General features: G+C 38.3%; 1 protein-coding gene across 1 annotated transcript; it reads left to right on the top strand.

Annotated features, from left to right (window-relative positions):
- The first annotated feature begins 2,708 nt into the window (after window positions 1-2,708).
- On the top strand, window positions 2,709-17,949 carry LOC143710902 (interferon-induced very large GTPase 1-like). The gene is made up of 5 exons (XM_077202128.1): window positions 2,709-3,034; window positions 11,345-11,404; window positions 11,556-12,098; window positions 12,932-13,017; window positions 13,205-17,949. Exons 1-5 carry the CDS (start codon window positions 2,857-2,859, stop codon window positions 16,898-16,900), a joined length of 4,563 nt encoding a protein of 1,520 aa, XP_077058243.1. The 5' UTR covers window positions 2,709-2,856; the 3' UTR covers window positions 16,901-17,949.
- Window positions 17,950-18,916: the final 967 nt, after the last annotated feature.

Below are 18,916 nucleotides of genomic sequence, written 5' to 3'. Positions count from 1 at the left end.
GATTGGTCCAGACGCTACATTATTATTAAAAGATACTACTACTACTAACTATACTACTAGAATACAGCACACTAAAGATTGATGAGATGCTGTGTTCATGAATGTTAATCACATTGGTAGCGTTCGCCCGAACTGATTTGCTGAAATTGAAACAGGGGTGAGTGCCATCCAATGAGATTGCCGTTTGCGCATTAGCTCCGCCCACTCCCGGAGAAACCGACATATCTTCAGCTTGTTCTTAAAAGTTGAATAATTCTAAATAAACTCTGTTATTTTGACAGGAGAATACAACAAATAATATTGTTTATATGTAGCGCATCGTTTCGGCATGGTATGTAAGACTTTTGCTTTCTCTCTCTCTTTGCGTGTGTGCGAGAAACAGCGCTCTCAGCAAAGCGACCGCGATTGTGCGCCTTTACACTAGAGTTTATGGTACGTCAAATACAGGTACACTGTGCATCCATTGAGCTGAATATAAATAGTACAGATTGCTTGACGGAGAGTGAAACTCTCAAGCGCTCAGTCAGTGTTCACCGAGTGAAAATATGAACTAAGTATAGTATAAGTATATACTTATACTAAGTATAGTATAGTAAAATCTAAGAATTTATTAGCAAATGGCTAGTGATATACCTTATTTAGTCGCCCAGATTGAAGATTTAGTTGCATAAGCGAGTGATTTACTTGAATTGTAGAGGGTTGAGTCATTAATTTGATTGTAGGCCTATAGGCCTAATTTATTGTATGCTTTACTAATAGCTGTTATTTTATACTTTATAAGATTCGAAAGCAATATAAGCTATATTTACAAACATAAAATAATTTACTTCAAAGGGTTGTTTAGGCGTAACTTGTAGCCTATAGGTGTAGCCAAACTTGCAGAATATTTCTGAACACTGGGTCACGGGCTTGAGGTCGTGGGAGCCAGGAAACGAGGAAGCATTAATTTTTGTACTGACAGAGCCCGTCTAAGAAGAGCCTGTTCACTCCCTATTACGTCCTATTGTACCGAATTTTGGTTGTAGTTCCACCAGAGTTCCACGGGGGGCGATCGCCCATGAGTGCAAAATGAATGGGAGTCTATGGAGTTAGACGGCTAAATTTGTCTCTTTCACCTGATTGCCGTTGAGAAATCTCAGATTTGATTGTAGGTTTTGCAAGTTCAACATGGGTTATAGGTCGAAAGTTGAATGAACAAGTACTTATGTCCTTTTGATTTCTTACAGGTTGAGTTGTTGTTGCCCATTACACGCTAGCATTCTAATGAACGCTGATGGGTCGGTGAAGGACGGATTACGACCAGAGATACCACTTGATGGCATCTTGGCATCCGAAGCGGGACCAGAAAATATACACAAAACAAATTTAATTTGAGTACTTGTTGTGTTATTCTTGTGTTAGGAAATACAGGAGACATATGGTATAGTATTGCCACCTTAAAAAACAACAACAACCAATATCCCACTCAATAGTGCTAAATATCAATAAAAATTGAAAAAGGAAAAAAAATTCTCACAGGTGTGCAATGATAAATTGTTCTAAAAGTGGGCAAGGGTTGTCCTATTTCTCATTTCCCAAGGATGAAAAAAGGTAACGTATGTGCTCCTGTGTTAATTCTCAAAGCCTACCTGAATTTACGGTGGTTCACGAATATGTGTGTGTGTGTGTGTGTGTGTGTGTGTGTGTGTGTGTGTGTGTGTGTGTGTGTGTGTGTGTGTGTGTGTATTTTCGGCGTGGTCTTTTAAAACAACAAAACAAAAACTCTTCTAGCACGTGTATACCTGTGTCAGCTGTGTTGTCGATGCCTCGAGATAAAGAAAGTGCAGACAGAGCCCGTCTAATGTCCCTTATTAGACATTCTGTGGTGCAGAGCGCGAAAGCACCGAAGTGACTGAAGGATTGCCGTAAATCAGTATCTCTGGTCGTACGATGTGTATGACGTCATTGACATTTTAAAAGACTTTTTAAAGCAAATAAGTGACTCTAAAAAATCTAACACCCACCAATGAGTAATTTCTTTACATCTCCTTTCAAAAACAACATTCAAATTACTAGAAAAAAAAATATATCCTGAGAAAAGTGGATTTTGAGGGGTATAGCTCCATAGACATCCATTCATTCTGCACTCGTCCTGTGAGCTCCCTCATATGGAGCCAGAGTGGAACTGCAACCTGTTCAGAAGCCGGAAGTTTACTGAGAGTGAAACTTCTCATCATATTAGACATTCTCTGGTTGATTATTAAAAAACTGCAAACAAAAATAGACACACATTAACACGTGTACATTATTTAATGTATTTATTATTTTTAGTAGTTTTTATAGTTTGTTAGAAACTGAATACGCTGGCTACAAATTATTAAAGAATATTTTTAAATCATCAACCTTATTATCATCTCTTCCTTACAGTTCAATAAGTTAACAACAATGCCATACATTATTTAAACACCTGGCTGTTAGTAAAACACATTACATTTAGTTAAATTGAGTTAATGCCTAAATAATATATTTTAATATAAATGTTTTTACCTTATTAATATAATTTTATTTCATTTTAAAATTCATCTAATATTGTCTCTTATTCAATGTATGATTAATTATAAATAAAAAAGCTAGAACTAGAATTAACATGAAATAAATGTTAAAGCAGAAATAAGAAAGCTGTAATCTCTGGTTTAAACTCGCTCCCTCCCGCACTTTCACGCGCGCTCAGTCCTCTCCGCACTGGATTTGGGGAAATAGTGCTTCAGCAAGTGTACATCGAATGTACACTAAAATTCAGAGAGGATTGTGGGTATAAAGTAGTGAACGAATGTAGAGGAGGATGTCGTTCACTCAGAATTCGGACACAACTACAAAATGGCTGACACCCAATATAGTGCACTATATAGTGGATATGGAGCGTTTTCAGACACAGCTTTCCTGTTCAAAGACAAACGAGCTTCTGTCATGACTGACTCCTCCCATAGGCTACACGACTCGCTTGCTCTTTGCTGTCAACACGGAAATCGCTTTCTAAGCATTATGGACTATACAGGTAAATATGTTCCATATGTTTGCTATATGAAACGTAAATGTAAAATACAACACTAAAACACGAGTTTAGATTCATTCTAAATGTGTTTATTAACGTTATAAGTTGCCGTCAGTTAGTTTCACTTTTGTTTTTGCCACGGCCTACCAGTAACTCGTTTATAAAGACTATTTATTGTTGGGAAGCTGAAATGTTTTCTAATGTGAAGCGTTAGTTAATGTTCAATTTTCTAACTGCTTCGTGTAAAATTGTACCGATGTTGGAGCATAATCACATGGACGTAGAATTTAGTAGGACGCATAGTGACGTGGCCCTACAAATATCCAGTGACATTAGGCTTGTTTGAGATACGCCTTGCCTCGCCTGAAATGTAGTCGAGAGTAGGCGGCTGCCGGACAGTTCTCGCTTCTCGCAGGGGATCTGACTCCTGCGAGATCAATTATGGATATCGCGGGATTCACGCTCGTGCACAGTGTTGCTAATAAACTGGATGTAATTTAAGTACTGTTGCTTTTATATGAAAATAAATAAAGAGACCCAAAGTATTTGTTATTTAATTCCATTCCAAATAAGTGTTTATCAATCATTTTTTCTTGAATACAGACATAGGATATGTGTTTTGTGTGTGTGTGTGTGTTTTGTGTTTTTATTTAAATTTTTTTATAATAAAATGACATTGCATAACCCATAGAGATCGCACTGTCCGAGAGTTTGGGAATAGGCCTATTCACACATAACATATACACATAAAACATGATATCCGAGTTTTAAAATCAAACATTTTAAAATAGAACAATACATCACGGTTGTTTAAACCAATCAACATTAAGCTGTGTCGTCAGCAAGTCGTTTCCCATCATGCTTTTGATCAGCGCAGTCGGTGGAGAGCATAGACATCATATAGATAGACGCCCTATCGACCGCTACTGCCTATTGGGGCGGACGAGCCGTGGGGCCGCCATCTTAAACTGGTCACCCGCTCTGCTCAGTGTAATCTGTTTGGCAGGTGCAATGAGCTGCCAGCGCATTTAATTAATCATATCTCACTGAATACCGAACTGATTTTCGCGCGGTTTTTTTTCCTGCAAAGGTCATACACGTAGCTACGATACAGGACACATTGAATATTTTATTCTCAAAATACAACTAACAGTACGGTAATGTTAAATCTTAAATCTTACTTGTGAAAAGTAATCCCCGAGTGATGGTCCGCCGATTTGAGCAGGAATATGCTGCACAGTACTCTGGCATCTACTGCTGCTATGCAACGCAAATAGGAGTATGACCGGTTTAAGATGGCGGCCGCATTTCTTGCGCCACAGCGGCCAATAGGGCATCTAGTCTCTATATGATGTCTATGGTGGAGAGTGCAGAATCCGACACGTGCGCCTTGCGCTCGCGAGAGTTTTTTGACACACGTCAGCATGACATCAGAGCTAGGCGGACCGCACTCGGACACATTTCTAACCGGCATGCATTACGCGCTGATCACCGGTGATCGGTTCTGCGCAGATTTTGCCCATCTCAAACAAGCCTATACTGATAGGTCCCTAACAGTAATTTCTATCAAAAGTTAAACTATATTATATAACATGTTGTCCGGTTGTGTCTTGTGGTTTTTATGTAGGTTTAGGCTTATTTTATGTAACGGGGAACATTTTAATTTAGATTAACATCTACAAGAGCAGGGTTCTCAAGTTTTATCAAAAGCTTGGAGTGAGATCACATGCGGTTAGGGGAGGAGCCCTAATGGAGCCTCGCCTCCGCCCATCCCCGCCCCCAAATTTTAGCCATTGTTGATTATTAACCAGCACAAATCTAAATTATAACAATTGGTAAATCTGATAAATGACAGAGCAATTCATCACATTAAATATACTCTTTAATGTTATATTTCAAAATTACAAATATACAAAAATTACAAAAATATAACAAATTGCTCCAAACAGTTTGGAAAAACAAATCTTTTTGCATTTTGAATGTGTCTATCGAAATGGTATAATGATTTATTGTGTGGTGGGACATTGTGAACAAATGGACATATTAGAGTATTAAGGTGTGTGTGTGTGTGTGTGTGTGTGTACACAAGAGTACACAATCCAGCTTATGAAATGTGTTTTGTGTTGTAAGTGTTTGTTGCACATTTTGATGCCTTGCAACCTTTTTAGGGGGCTTAGCAGTACCCTTTGGTGCCCAGAATGATAAAATATCTTTTTGCTTTTTCCCTGACATCTTTGAAAAATACAAATGCAATGGCAATGATTAATGTATGTTTTGACAGGATATAAAATATTACCCAGAGCACTCTGCTTTAATACATGTAGCCTTAATGTAACTAGAAAGACTATTAATACAGTATAATATACTGTAGTTGGTTATATTCCCTTAGTTTCAGATAACGTAAGCTAGCCAAACTGAGCCAAAGCTAGAGTTTTTGACTGCATCAATAATGTATACGATGGGCTACATATTAAATGTTCTAGCATAAAAATGTTAGACGAGCTTTCTTCCAATTTACCTTCTCCATCACGACGTGTGTTCTTCTCGCAATGTTGTTGGTTACCTAGTAACGAACGAGAATGTTCCGTCAACTTCCGTGTGTTCACGGATCGATTATGCCTAGTAACGAACGCAGTCTGGCCGAGATACGTGCGGCAGGGAACTTCACTTTGTGTGACTGCGCCTCGTATACAACATTATATATAAAGCTTACAGGACAACTTGGTTGGCATTGCCTTTTCAGCGTGAGAAATACACGGTGTGGCGTGTGAGCGTGTGAACTGGTTGAATTGCGTGTGTCTCACGGCCAATGCGTGAGACTTGAGAACCCTGCAAGAGCGTTCTAAGAAAAATGTGCAATTCCTGGTACACAAACGGATATGAGTCCCGCCTGCTGAACACATTGCTAAACGTGATTGGCTTTGTTTTTTTTCTTTTTAAAGGGTAACTAAACACTAAAACAACTTTTTTTAGTTAATGATCTGTAAGAATGGAGCTTCATAAATGCTGTTCATTGATTCGAGTACATTTTTTGACATTGGGGTTTAAAGTGTTTTAATTCTACAATATATGGTGTAAAAACGTCTGAGTGCTGCCCTCTTCAGGTTGAACGGTGGCTACTGCAGTTGAATTTTCCTATTGGAAGTTGTAGTGGCGTGTGACGTCAGAGTAGGTATTCAAGACCACTTTTGTCGAGTCCAAGACCAGGACTAGTCGAGTCCAAGTCAAGACCAAGTCCAAAGAGGTTCGAGTCCAAGACAAGACCGAGTCCAAAAAGGTTCGAGTCCGAGTCAAGACCGATTCCAGGACAGGAAGAAAAATTCTTATGCATGACATTATCAAGACAATCATTTTGGGTTATTATTTGTTGATATAAAAGCAAAAACAGTGTCACAACACCCAGGATTTTTAAGTATAGACATTCCCCTTGATATCATATAATCTTCTAATCTAAAGAAAAAGAATGATGACATATGGTGATACCTCATAATAGCAATGTTTCACTGTGGATCTGAAAGACGCATACTTTCACATCCAGATAGCCCCCCATCACAGGCCATTCTTGAGATACGCCTTCGAGGGGCAAGCTTATCAATACACAGTTCTGCTGTTCAGTCTGTCCCTAGGACCCCGTACATTTACGAAGTGCATTGACGCGGCGCTTTCTCCCCTGAGACTCCAGGGAGTGCGCGTGCTGAATTATCTCGACAACTGCAATCGCGGCTCACACCAGAGCAAATAAATGGCGCGCAAATAAACGGCTTTTATGTGTGCTTACTGGGAACATAATGAAGACACCTGGACTCGGTTGAGACCAAAAGCCATATTTGGCAAGACCAGTGGCCGAGACCGAGACGAGTCCGAATACCAGCGTGTCCGAGACAAGTCCGAGACCATAGAAAAACGTTCTCGAGTCCGGACTCGAGTACTACAGCCCTACGTCAGAGGGTACCAGCTCACCACGCCCTTGCCTACAGAGAGATGCGTCTCAGGTGCACGCCCCCCCCTCCGCTGGGCTCTGCCCACTTTTCCGGCATTTTTCAAATATTGCCAGTGGGTGGAGTCAGGCTCTGACCAGGGGTTTAGTTACACTTTAACTTTGTGAGAGGCTGTCCCAGTCTATGGTCACAATGTGATGTCAAAGTGCAAAGACTAGATACTCAATATGCATTGCAGCGTGAAGCTTTTGATTGTTACCATTGTTGAGAATCATAAGCTGATTCTTGATGTCTCTTCGTGTCTAAAGGTTAAAGCAGTTCAAATGTTTGTCTTATAATACATTTAAAATCCTTCATAAATGATTATTTGACTGCTGTTACTCATACTGCATAATCACAGGACTATAATAATTTAAAATAATAAATTAATAACCCCTCACAAAGAATGCATACTGAATCTAGGTTATGATTATGTTGTTATCAATAACAAACCAACATTACACAGATTAGTTCTCAGAAAGAACGTCTGTAGACGTCTGACAGAAATAAAGTCAGTCTGGTTAGTAATAAGTGAAGCTGGTAATGCTGTTTAATCCTCCTCTGATGAGATATTGACAGATTTAATGTCTTCTTTTCTCTTCAGTGGATTTAATCTAAGACTGTGGCTGAAGAAAGTTGTAGTTTGTGTTCATATTTCTCTTTCTTTCAGTGCTTGTTCACAGCAGGTGTTTGAACAATTGAAAGAATGTTTCAGAAACATACTAACCTTTAAATAACATTGGCACTTGTGTGAAAACTTAACAGTATTGCTCTGTGCATGTCCACCAGGACAAACTGGGCAGTATTGATGTGAAACAAATATACTAACAGTTCATTTCTGTTAACGGGATAGTTCACTTAAAAACGAAAATCATTTAGGCCTACTCTCTCCCTCAAGTTGTTTCAAACCTGTATGTATTTCTTTCTTCTGTTGAACACAAAAGAAGATATTTTTAAGAATGTCTGTATGTTACGCAGTCTTTAGCCTCCTTGTTAGAGTGCCTGACTCTCACGCTGGAGATCTGGGTTCGAGGCCTGCACAGAGCAGGGCGAGTAAGACCTGAGTGGAGGGGGTTTCATATAAATGGATGTCAATGGGGTCCATCAACTAGTGTTGGGCGATATGCTCCATTTTCATATCGTCCTATCGTCAGCCTGTGAGATCGGCGATACAGGATATTATCGTGAGGGGGGGGCGGGGCTTACTTATTTGATTATTAACTTGATTATTTACTCATTAATTTGCTTGTTTTATTACTTCATTTTATACAAGAATATTTTTCTATTTTGCTAGCAAAGGTGGAGTGTTTATTACTAGGCTAGATCAGGTTATTTCCCGGTACAGTGAGGTAAAAAAAGATCCTAATCATTTTTGTATCTGACTCGAGTATTTCAACATGTCAGCGGGAAATTTACGGACACACATGATCCTCTTTTGTCGTTACAGATGCAGCAATTTGACAGTACTTCTGCACGAGATGAAAACACGTTTTAATAATTTCTAAGGTCAAGAAAGAGTCTGAGTTTGCGATATATGTCCTCCCACCAGTGCTCTCTCTGTCTGGATGCACTTCAATAAGCCCAAAGAACGCGGGTTCTTGTGTTTTAAATGCCAGGAGAAATCAGAGTAGGCTAAGGGGCAGAAATCTAGCTGAGTCATGTAGGCCTAGTTTTTTATTCTGTTTTAAAAACATTTTCTTAGAGGAGTCCTCATAAGCGCGTGTCGGTGTTGTTGCAAGTGTTAGGCTATGTGGTGATGTCGTTATGAATTTAGGCAAGGCAAATTAATTGTAGTTCCTAATATTAATTTAATAACAATACTAGCTTTATAATAATAATAATACTAATAATAATTTAATACGTTCATGGTAAAACGAGCCAATTATCGTATTGATATCGTCAAAGGCATCTGCCATCGGCGAAATCTCAGACTATCGTCGATACACAATATCATCTATCGGCACAACCCTACCATCAACTGTCTGTTGGTTACCGACAAATAGCAAATAGCCACACTACCTGAGGCTTCTAAACCCGAACCATAGCCACAGTCCTTTGGACCTGAAATTTCACTACGCAAAAAAGTATAAAAGTTTTAAAAAATGCACAACCTTTGTTTCAAAAGGACTAAATTCATTCTGATTGATGAATCTGAAAGTAGTGTTTACATGAACGATAAACATGTGATTGGGGTTGATGTGCGCGTTTATAAGTCACAAGCTTCAAATCAGAATGTTTTGACATGCGCACACTGCACGGATACAAAGAGTTTCCCGGTGTTTGCACATAACTATTCCCCTACATTGGTTCTTTATTTTTTTTAAACAGCAGACTTGATATTTATCCATTTGTGGTCATAATTTGGAGACAATTAGCATATGAACCGTTGTGCCGTGATGCTCATATTTATAACATTGTAAAAATACCCAAATGCAGTCATCGGTGGATGAGAATCCGAAACAACAAGCACTGGTGGGACGTTGTCCTGCTCCACTTCGCAGACGCAGTGAAAGGAGAATTTTAGAATGAAGGGACACTAATTTATGACACTTTATTCAACAGGAAGAACAGCTCGTTCCACGCGTCATACGCTATTGCGCTATTTCAATGTCATTGCACATGCAGAGTGCTTTCAGTTTCAGTTTTCAATACGATCAAGTGTTTACACGTTCTCACGATCGGATTAGAAAAGGAATAAACCACCCCTTTCAATCCGATCGAAATTTTGTCCGGATCGAGCTCATTCGGATTGATAAAGGAGTTTACATGAAGGCTTTTCAGTCCAATTGAGCCGTCTATTTGATTACCAACAGATTATTTGGTTGCATGTAAACATAGCCACTGTCACAGTACAACATCATACTACGTCGGGTTTTATGTTATATTTTTAAAACGACTTACTTGGCCACTGTACTTCGGCCATAAATAATATTCATCAAATTTAAAACACTGTCACAGTACGTCGGGCAAAACCACACTGCCTCGGTTGTTGTTGTTGTTTTAAACTTCACTCAGTCATGGCACATTTGACTACAGCCTACAATATAACACAATATTTGCGAAATAATTCTGTGACCACACCACACTGCGTCGGGTCAATTTAGTTACCTTAGAATTTCCTCAGAATTATAACAACTTCACAATCAGTTTCAAGTATGTTAGAAACATACAAAATTGTTTCAGTTACTTTAGAAACAACCAATCTAATATAACTCTGCCACCCCATTACTTTGAGTTGATTCAATTACTTTAGGATCTTAACAGAATTATAAGAGACCAACACCAAGTTTTAGTTACTTTAGAAACTTTACACTTAAGCACTTTGTTTCAGTTACTTTAGAAACAACAATTCCAATACAACTCTGCCACCACACTTCTTCGGGCTGATTCATTCCGTTAGAATATTAAACAAGATCGTATGAAATAGGCTCCTCCTGCTAATATTGAATAAACCAAATTCTCTTCTGTCCTTAATTTTCCTTCCTAGGTTTTTTTAAACGAAGGGGTTCCCTGACAAAAGCCAGCATTAAAGAAAGAAAAACGCTTTTCTTACCTTTCCCCGCTTTTTTTTTTTAATCTTTGGAAATCATATCAAAAACGGTGACATATTCATGCTGCAATGCATTTTGAGTGCACTATACAAAAATCATCTATGGCTCCCAACATGCACTGCAGCCTAAATCATGCCACCATTGTTGAGATTTATATGCTGATTTTTGTGTATCTCTCAAATGATTCAGGAGAGGTATTGGATTGTGGTTAGAAAACACTGCTGGATCTCATGCTATAGAATCACAGAGCCTCAATAAACAAGAATGTGAGATTAATAAAACGTCACCCATATAAAAAGATCAGTAAATGAGAGTACTACATGATGATGGCATAACCACCAACATCATGTGATCATATTCTTTCTTGCTGTTTTTGCCATAACAAACACAGTAACAGCAGCCAGAGAAAAACTAACCTTGAAAAATCAAGTCAACTAAAGCAAACACTAATCACCATAATGACAACCAAACATTTTGAATGTGAAGCACCAGCACCAGTTCACTCTGTAAGTGTGCACACTGAGTAGTGTTCATTTAACACTGAAGATTAAAGCAATACGATAAAAAGACACACAATGTTAAACTTTGACCTGTAAATTAATGGTCAAATTTACTGTTAATTGTACACTTTTTTACAGTCTGTACACTAATCACAGCTTCTCACACTTCTGCTATGACTAATATATTGCTGCTTGGAAGAATCGTTTAAAGATATTGTTTTCTATTCGTACATTGCATTACTATGACGAGAGTCAAATATAATGAAATACCTTTGTTTTATACAGAGGTTGTTGCCCACGATCCTCCTCTCAGGAGAAGATGGAGCAAAGAGCCACCTCCTGACAGTAAGTCTTTAAATAGATGAACAGATTTATGAAGTGATGAAGAGTGTGTGAAAATGATGGGCATTTTATCCCCTTCAAAACTTAAGAAAAAAAAAGTTTTTTGATCACATTTTTTCTGTGATCATAACGTTATATATCACATGTGTTTCAGTAAGCGATCTGAGAATCGTTTTGCTGGGGAAGAGTGTGTCAGAAAACAGTCGAGTGGGAAACTTCCTGTTGGGACGAGCAGCGTTTGACAGTGAAGTTCCTCCAGATGTTGTAGAGAGAGTCGGAGGAAGATTGAAGGACAGACATGTGATTGTTATCAACAGTCCTCAGCTGCTCCAGACAAACATCTCAGATCATCACATCACACAGACAGTGAGAGAGTGTGTATATCTGTCTGATCCAGGACCTCATGTGATCGTTCTGCTCCTCAAACATGAGCAGTGTTCAACAGAAGATCAAGACTGTGTGGAGAAGGTGCTGAACTCTTTCTCTGAGCGGGTTTATCAACACACCATGGTGCTCACGACACAAAAGACAGAAGAGCCAACTGAAAACAATGACATCCTACAGAAAATCATTCAGAAATGCTTCAACAGACACTTCAGTCTTCAGAGAAGCAGCTCTCCTGATGATTTTCTCCAGATGTTAGAGAACATTGTGCATATGAATGATGGACGCCACCTGGTTTGTGCTGAAGAAACATGTAAGTGTTAATTTAAATAGTGTTTAAATATTTAAATGATGCTTAATTACAAATAAAAAGATCAAACCATGTTAGAATAATGATGACAACTCATATTCAACTCCTCAAATTCATAGAAAAACTTTTGGGGAAAATGAGATCATCCAGATGTTGCACACAAGTTGATAGAATTTCAGTGAAAATGCTGTCCGTCCTGGATGTCTCGCAGTGGTTTCTTAGTTTCATGGACCACAGCAGAACTGGCAGGCTAAACATCCAAGGATGTTCTTTTACAGTAAAACAGCAATCACAACCTTGTTAATTCGAAGTTATTTGTCATCCTAAATATTTAAAGGATGTTACAGGAATGTTCTTCAAAGAACGTTTTCTCCCAACATTATGAGGACATTTAAAAAAAAACTTCTACAAACAATGTATATAACGTTTTTGTGCTAACTTTTTTTTTTAGAACATTTTTGAAGACCCGATGACATTGTACAAACATTCTATTAACGTTACTAAGAATGTTTGTTCAAAAGTTTGAGAGAACGTTGCCAGAACGTTAGGAAAATTTAAGGGAACGTTCTTAGCTGGGGCTTGTAAGGGCAAATGGCATTGTTCACATGTAAAGTATGTTATTGCTTGAATTAATTAAACACTATAAAACAAGTAAAATTGCACAATTTAAAAAGTGTTATGTTTTGTCATGGTCAAAAACAGAAATAAAACAAAACATTGGTTCTGTATTGGTAAATGGCTAGTCAAAATCAGAGACATGTTAAAACCAGGTAAACAGCTAAATGTCTTGGCCTGAAACTTGTGATCAGATCATCCATGATTACTGTCATTACCAGATGTAAACCGAGAGCGGAGAGATAGATATGAAAGAGAGAAGGACGAGGGGGAAAATATCTGCAATGAAACAAATAATTCAGTTCAGGTGAGTGTGAATTTAGGGATTCTGATAATAATGTTTTTTATAATATATATCTCTTTGCTGATGACTTTCCTCATGATCCATATTCACTATGATTAAATAATTCTAAGATGTAAAATTCACATTAAATGACAGTTCTGATTAAATCACTGGATAAAATAAATGTTGTGATGTTTTGTTTATTAAACAGAGGGATGCTGGAACAGCAGGAGTAAAAGCAAATCAATATCTACAGCAGAAAAATACTGAAAGAGAAAAAATACAGCATCTATTTCACAAACTTCATCTTGAAGGCAGGTGCCACAATAAACTGAGAACTGTAGACGTTCTCAGGATAACTGAACATTCATTACAGTCCCATGAGTCTTGTGCTGAAGAAGAGCTGATTCAGACTTTCATACAAAAATTACTGATGATGGACTACAGAGCAAGATACATTCAAACTAAAGAGACCAATGACTCAACTGAAGATGAGGATGATATTTTTGATTATCTTCTTCAAAACATACCTTTGTCAAACATAGGATCTAGCCAATCTGAGCGAATCCACCCGATGGATGTTCAGATGGCCGTGTTTCATTGTGCTGATGGTTTCCTGAAACAGCTGATGGTCACTAAACTGTCCCAGTGTCAGTACGCTCTGCCTCTGCTTGTTCCTGATCCAGACACACAACAGATTGAGTTTCCTCTCTGGACATTCAGACAAATCAACAAGAGCTGGAAGATGAAAAACACCAACAATGAAATCATCAGTCAAACCCAGCCGATCTACAAGGCAGAAACTCCAATGGTGTTTTTCTTCAGGTTTGGCTCTGTGTCTTTATCCAAGTCTCATCTGATGAACAGTCTGATCAATGAGAAACACTACACGTTCTTCCACAGGAACTGCCCAGGCAGCAGCAGAACCAGAGTCCTGATGGATGGAGTGGTGGAGATCGCCTGGTTCTGCCCCTCTGGGAAAAAGACGGATAAATTCACGGACTGTGTTGCGTTCTGTAATCTACACGGTGATGCAGGAGATCATGAGAAACAGCTGCAGATCCTCACTGAAATGGCCTCAGTCAATGTTGTTCTTCTGCCACAACTGGACAGGAATGACAGGCATGCATCAATAATCCAAAACCTTTTCAGAAAGAGAAAGCCACTCATTTGTCTTTTTACTGCGGATGAATCTACTGTAATGAAGATGAAGAAAGGGAAATTCAAGATTGGTCTGAAGGACAGAAATCAGTCAGATGTATCTGAAGAACTCAGAAGAGCCATAAATGATTGTCTCTCAGAATCATCTTCCACTTTCAGACTTGAAGATGTGTCCAAATACGCAGACATCAGAGTAGATGAGGAAGATGATGAAGACTGCAGGAGAGGAAGAGAAGCGGCACAGCAGATGATGAGTTTACTGGAGAAGAAAGATCTGACAGAAATCAAAGAATCATTTCTGCCTCATCAGGGGAAACTGTGGCATCAGTGGAGTCAGAAGAACAAAGAACTACATCGACCTCGAGCAGATGAGACAGAAATGGACATCAGTAGAAAAAACACTGAAATTAAGAAAATACGAGAACAGCAGCATGAATCCGACATCACTGTGTTTATGAAGTTCTTCATTAAACAAATGAACTCACATGATGAACATGAGAATATGTATTTCATCAAATGGCTCAGAATCCTCCTGGATGAACATACATCAGCTGATTTTTCTGCTCTACATCACAGGTATGATCAAAAGTGGTCAACTGTCTTAAAACTGAAAGAGAACTATGATAGATCTGTGCAACTCAAAACTGAACAAGCAGAACTTGAGAGAATATCTGAGGATCTTCAAGCTGCAGCCTTTGGTCTGGAGCACATCATGAGGGAGATCAGTCAGATCTATGAATCATGTTCATCTGTACAGAAGAACAAGAAAGATCTGCAGTTTCACTTCTCTTCTCTCCCGAGTCTTGCAGCAGAGATGATGATCTCTGGATTTCCACTGGAGCTGATGGATGGAGATGCTGCTCATGTTCCTCTGGTCTGGATCTCAGCTGTTCTAGATAAACTCATCCAGAAACTGGGAAACCAGAGAGTCTTTGTGCTGTCAGTTTTAGGGATTCAGAGCTCTGGGAAATCCACCATGCTGAATGCCATGTTTGGACTCCAGTTTGCCGTCAGTGCTGGCAGGTGCACCAGAGGAGCTTTCATGCAGCTGGTCAGAGTCTCAGACGAGATGAAAACACAGATGAACTTTGACTATATTCTGGTTGTTGATACTGAAGGTCTTCGTGCTCTAGAACTGGCTGGAAGATCAACAAGACATCATGACAATGAATTGGCCACATTCGTTGTTGGTCTTGGAAATCTGACCTTGATCAACATCTTTGGAGAAAATCTATCTGAGCTGCAGGACATTCTTCAGATTGTTGTTCAGGCCTTCCTGAGGATGAAGACGGTCAAACTGTCTCCCAGGTGTGTGTTTGTGCATCAGAACATCTCAGACGTCACAGCTAGAGAGAAAAACATGGAGGGAAGGAGACGACTGCAGGAGACACTGGATGAGATGACAAAACTCGCTGCTAAAGATGAAGTCTGTGATGCAGAATGTTTCTGTGATGTCATTAGATTTGATGTTCAGAAATATGTGAAGTATTTTGCTCAGCTCTGGGAGGGAAGCCCACCCATGGCACCACCAAACCCAAACTACTGCGAGAACATTCAAGAACTAAAAGAATATATAATTTCTCATGCCTCAAATTCACATGTGATGATGCTGAAAGACTTAAAAGATCGTATTAAAGATCTCTGGGAGGCTTTACTGAATGAACGATTTGTCTTCAGCTTCAGAAATTCTCTGGAGATTTCAGCCTACAGAAAACTGGAGACTGAATACAACAAATGGACCTGGAGTCTTCGCAGTGCCATGATGGAAACTGAGAACAAACAACACAACAAAATAGAAATTAAAGCAATCCATGAAGTTGATGAAACTGATCTTCAAAGAGAACTGAGTAAGACAAGTGAAAAAGTGAAAAATTCAATGTCTGAATTCTTTGAGAAAGACAAAGATAAAGATATACTGATTCAGTGGAAAACATCATTTGAAATCAAAATCAAGGACCTTGAGAAAAACCTTGTGAAAGAAACAAAGAGAAAATTAAATGAGGTTCTTCATCAGCGAGACCTGAAGAAAAAGATTGATAATCAGAGGAAACATCATGAAAACACTCTCGAAGAAAAGAGCAAAGAACTTGCCTTAAAACTAAAAGATAAAGCAAATGATGAAGAAACACTGAAGAAAGAGTTTGATTTGTTTTGGAAACAGTGTGTGAAGGAGATCATCTCAGACACTCCTCCAATCAAAGACATTGACATAATGAGAGATGTGAGAGAGATCCTCAGTGACACCAATAAAAGTGTTTCTGTAGACCACATGATGTATAGCACAGATATTTTCTCTGTGCCCAGTTTTTCAGATTATGTAAAGGTAAAAAAAATTGGAATGTTCACAAATGTCTGTAGATCAGCTAAACAGAAGCTTGGTTATGCTCTATCAAAAGAGGACGAAACTCAAATAAGATCATTAGTCTCGGATCTTGATCACCATATAGATAAAGAGATTCAGTCCTTTAACATTTCAAGGATGGGCTACAACAAGAGCTGCATTCAACAACTCACAGGTTACATCAAGGCAAGAGTAACAGAACATCAGGAAGGACCAGTGAATTATGTGTTCAAGCATGAATTCTTCATGCATTTGGTTTTTTGCATCTGTAAGAGAGCAAACAAGAAGATCACTGACCAACAAAGGATTTTCAGAGAAGCTAATGATCCAGTAATATATGTTGAGAAGAAGAGAGAAAAGTACTATAGTATTTTTCAGAAATACTGTCATGGAGGCTGCGTTTGAAACCGCATACTCAATGATTAGGTACTTAATTTCAATAAGTACTTCCTTAACGAGCGCTAAAAGAGTGTATACTATATAGCCTGATCTCGTTACGTATGAATGCAAACCGGACATATCCCTTGTTGTCGTATTCATGTGACCTACGACGCGTTATCACAAGCGCAACAATTTAAAAAATATGAACGACACGTATAATTCATCTAATCTGTAAATATCTTGATATTGATAAAACTTGCTCATTTTGTGGTCTTGTTGAAGAAACTGCTGCCCATTTATTTTGAGAAATACATTTAGGGTTGATTTAAGTTGATATATTTTAAACCCTACTAATGTGACCCACGGTTTTATACCCACGGATATATTTTTTTATTAAAAAAAACCCAAATCGTCATCTCTTGAATATGTTGTTAATTTCTTTATATTAAGTCCAAAACTTTTTACCCACAAACAAAAGTGGCTTAAATCTCCTTTGTTTTACTCTTTTTCTTGTTAAATGTAGGCCTACCTCTCGTTTCATCCCTTACAAATAAGAAAACAATTATTTTGTTTTATACTACAGGGCTGTTGAATGCTTGATTCTGATTGGTTGAGAACGTTCTAAGGTGTGCAATTATTTTCAGGGAAACGCACGGCTAAAGCAGTTTCAGGCAGGTTTGACCGCATTACAGTTCCATATCACTGCGCGTAGTTAACTGTAATAACGGAAAATAGGATCCAATTCATAACAAGAAAAAACATGCAGCCCCATGCACTTGATCTGCAATTTTCGATGTCTAACTTCACAATCAAAGGACACATGCAGTTTATAGTCCTATAAATAGAAAATTAAACTGAATATATAAAATAAATTGATAGTCCTGCTGCACGGGTTTTCGTAATTATTCCAGATAATATAACAAATAAATAATTATTGATAGGCCTAATAATTAAAGGGCTTTGTGTGTTTAATTTATTAGGTTATCTACTGTCAATTATAGGAAACAAGAACGAATCAATTAAAAAGAATTTAATTATTTAATTAATAAATAGCCTATAATAATATTGACGCACATGCTTTTCTGTCTCATTATTGCAACCTCTCTCTCTCTCTCTCTCTCTCTCTCTCTCTCTCTCTCTCTCTCTCTCTCTCTCATAACTGCATTAATAACTGTATAAAGGCGGGACACACTTACTAAGGCCAGTTATGAATGTAATTTGATACTTATGACTGATCATGCCCAAACGCGTGTTCAGCGCGTTCAGTCTGTGTTCACAGTCGGTGTTTAAGACCTGCTACAGTCGATGGAAACAGTCAGTCTTCGAATGTTTCAGCGAGTCGTAAGTGTGTCCCCATCATTAGTCTGCTATCAGTGGCTCAAACCTCCGTTAACTCTAAAATGACGTTTTGGAATTAGCAACGGAGGCGGGATTAGATGCGTAAGAAATTAGTCCTACATACAAGAGCGTTTTAATGGCAAAAGCTTGACAAACGTCTTGAAATGCATCATCTGAACAATGTTTTGAGGTGTGGCAACTGTAGTATAAGCGGAATAATTGACTTCAGGCCGTTGAATTACTAGAAAAATAATGCACACCCGAGGTGTAACGGCCACTCCGCTTCGCGTCGTGACCGCATTACCACCTCGGGTGTGCATTATTTTTCTAATAATTCAATGGCCTGTCGTCAATTATTCCTTACATGTATTATGAACTATTTAAAGATATTTAGCCTTGTCATTGTTCATTTTTCCTATGTATAAAATCTCATATTATGATGTACACAAACCCATGATCTTTATGTTTTTTTCTGTCATTATAATTGTTCATTGTTAAAGATGCAACTATCTTTACCTGATTTTATTTAACTATAAGTTCTGCAATAAAAAAATGGTAAATGGTATGAGCAACAGGTGCACTATGTTGTAGATTTTTCCCTAAACCTAACTGCGTACCTGGAACCTAATTATTTTAATTGAACACTATCACTTGGGATTCGTAGTAAAGTCTCTAGTGCTCTTAAATTTATTTGGGGTGTCC

This window comes from Siphateles boraxobius, unplaced genomic scaffold (assembly GCF_051911475.1).
Source record: "Siphateles boraxobius isolate OS27281-9 unplaced genomic scaffold, OSU_SipBor_1 49, whole genome shotgun sequence".
Taxonomy (NCBI): domain Eukaryota; kingdom Metazoa; phylum Chordata; class Actinopteri; order Cypriniformes; family Leuciscidae; genus Siphateles; species Siphateles boraxobius.
This window is presented reverse-complemented; position numbering and strand designations above follow the sequence as displayed.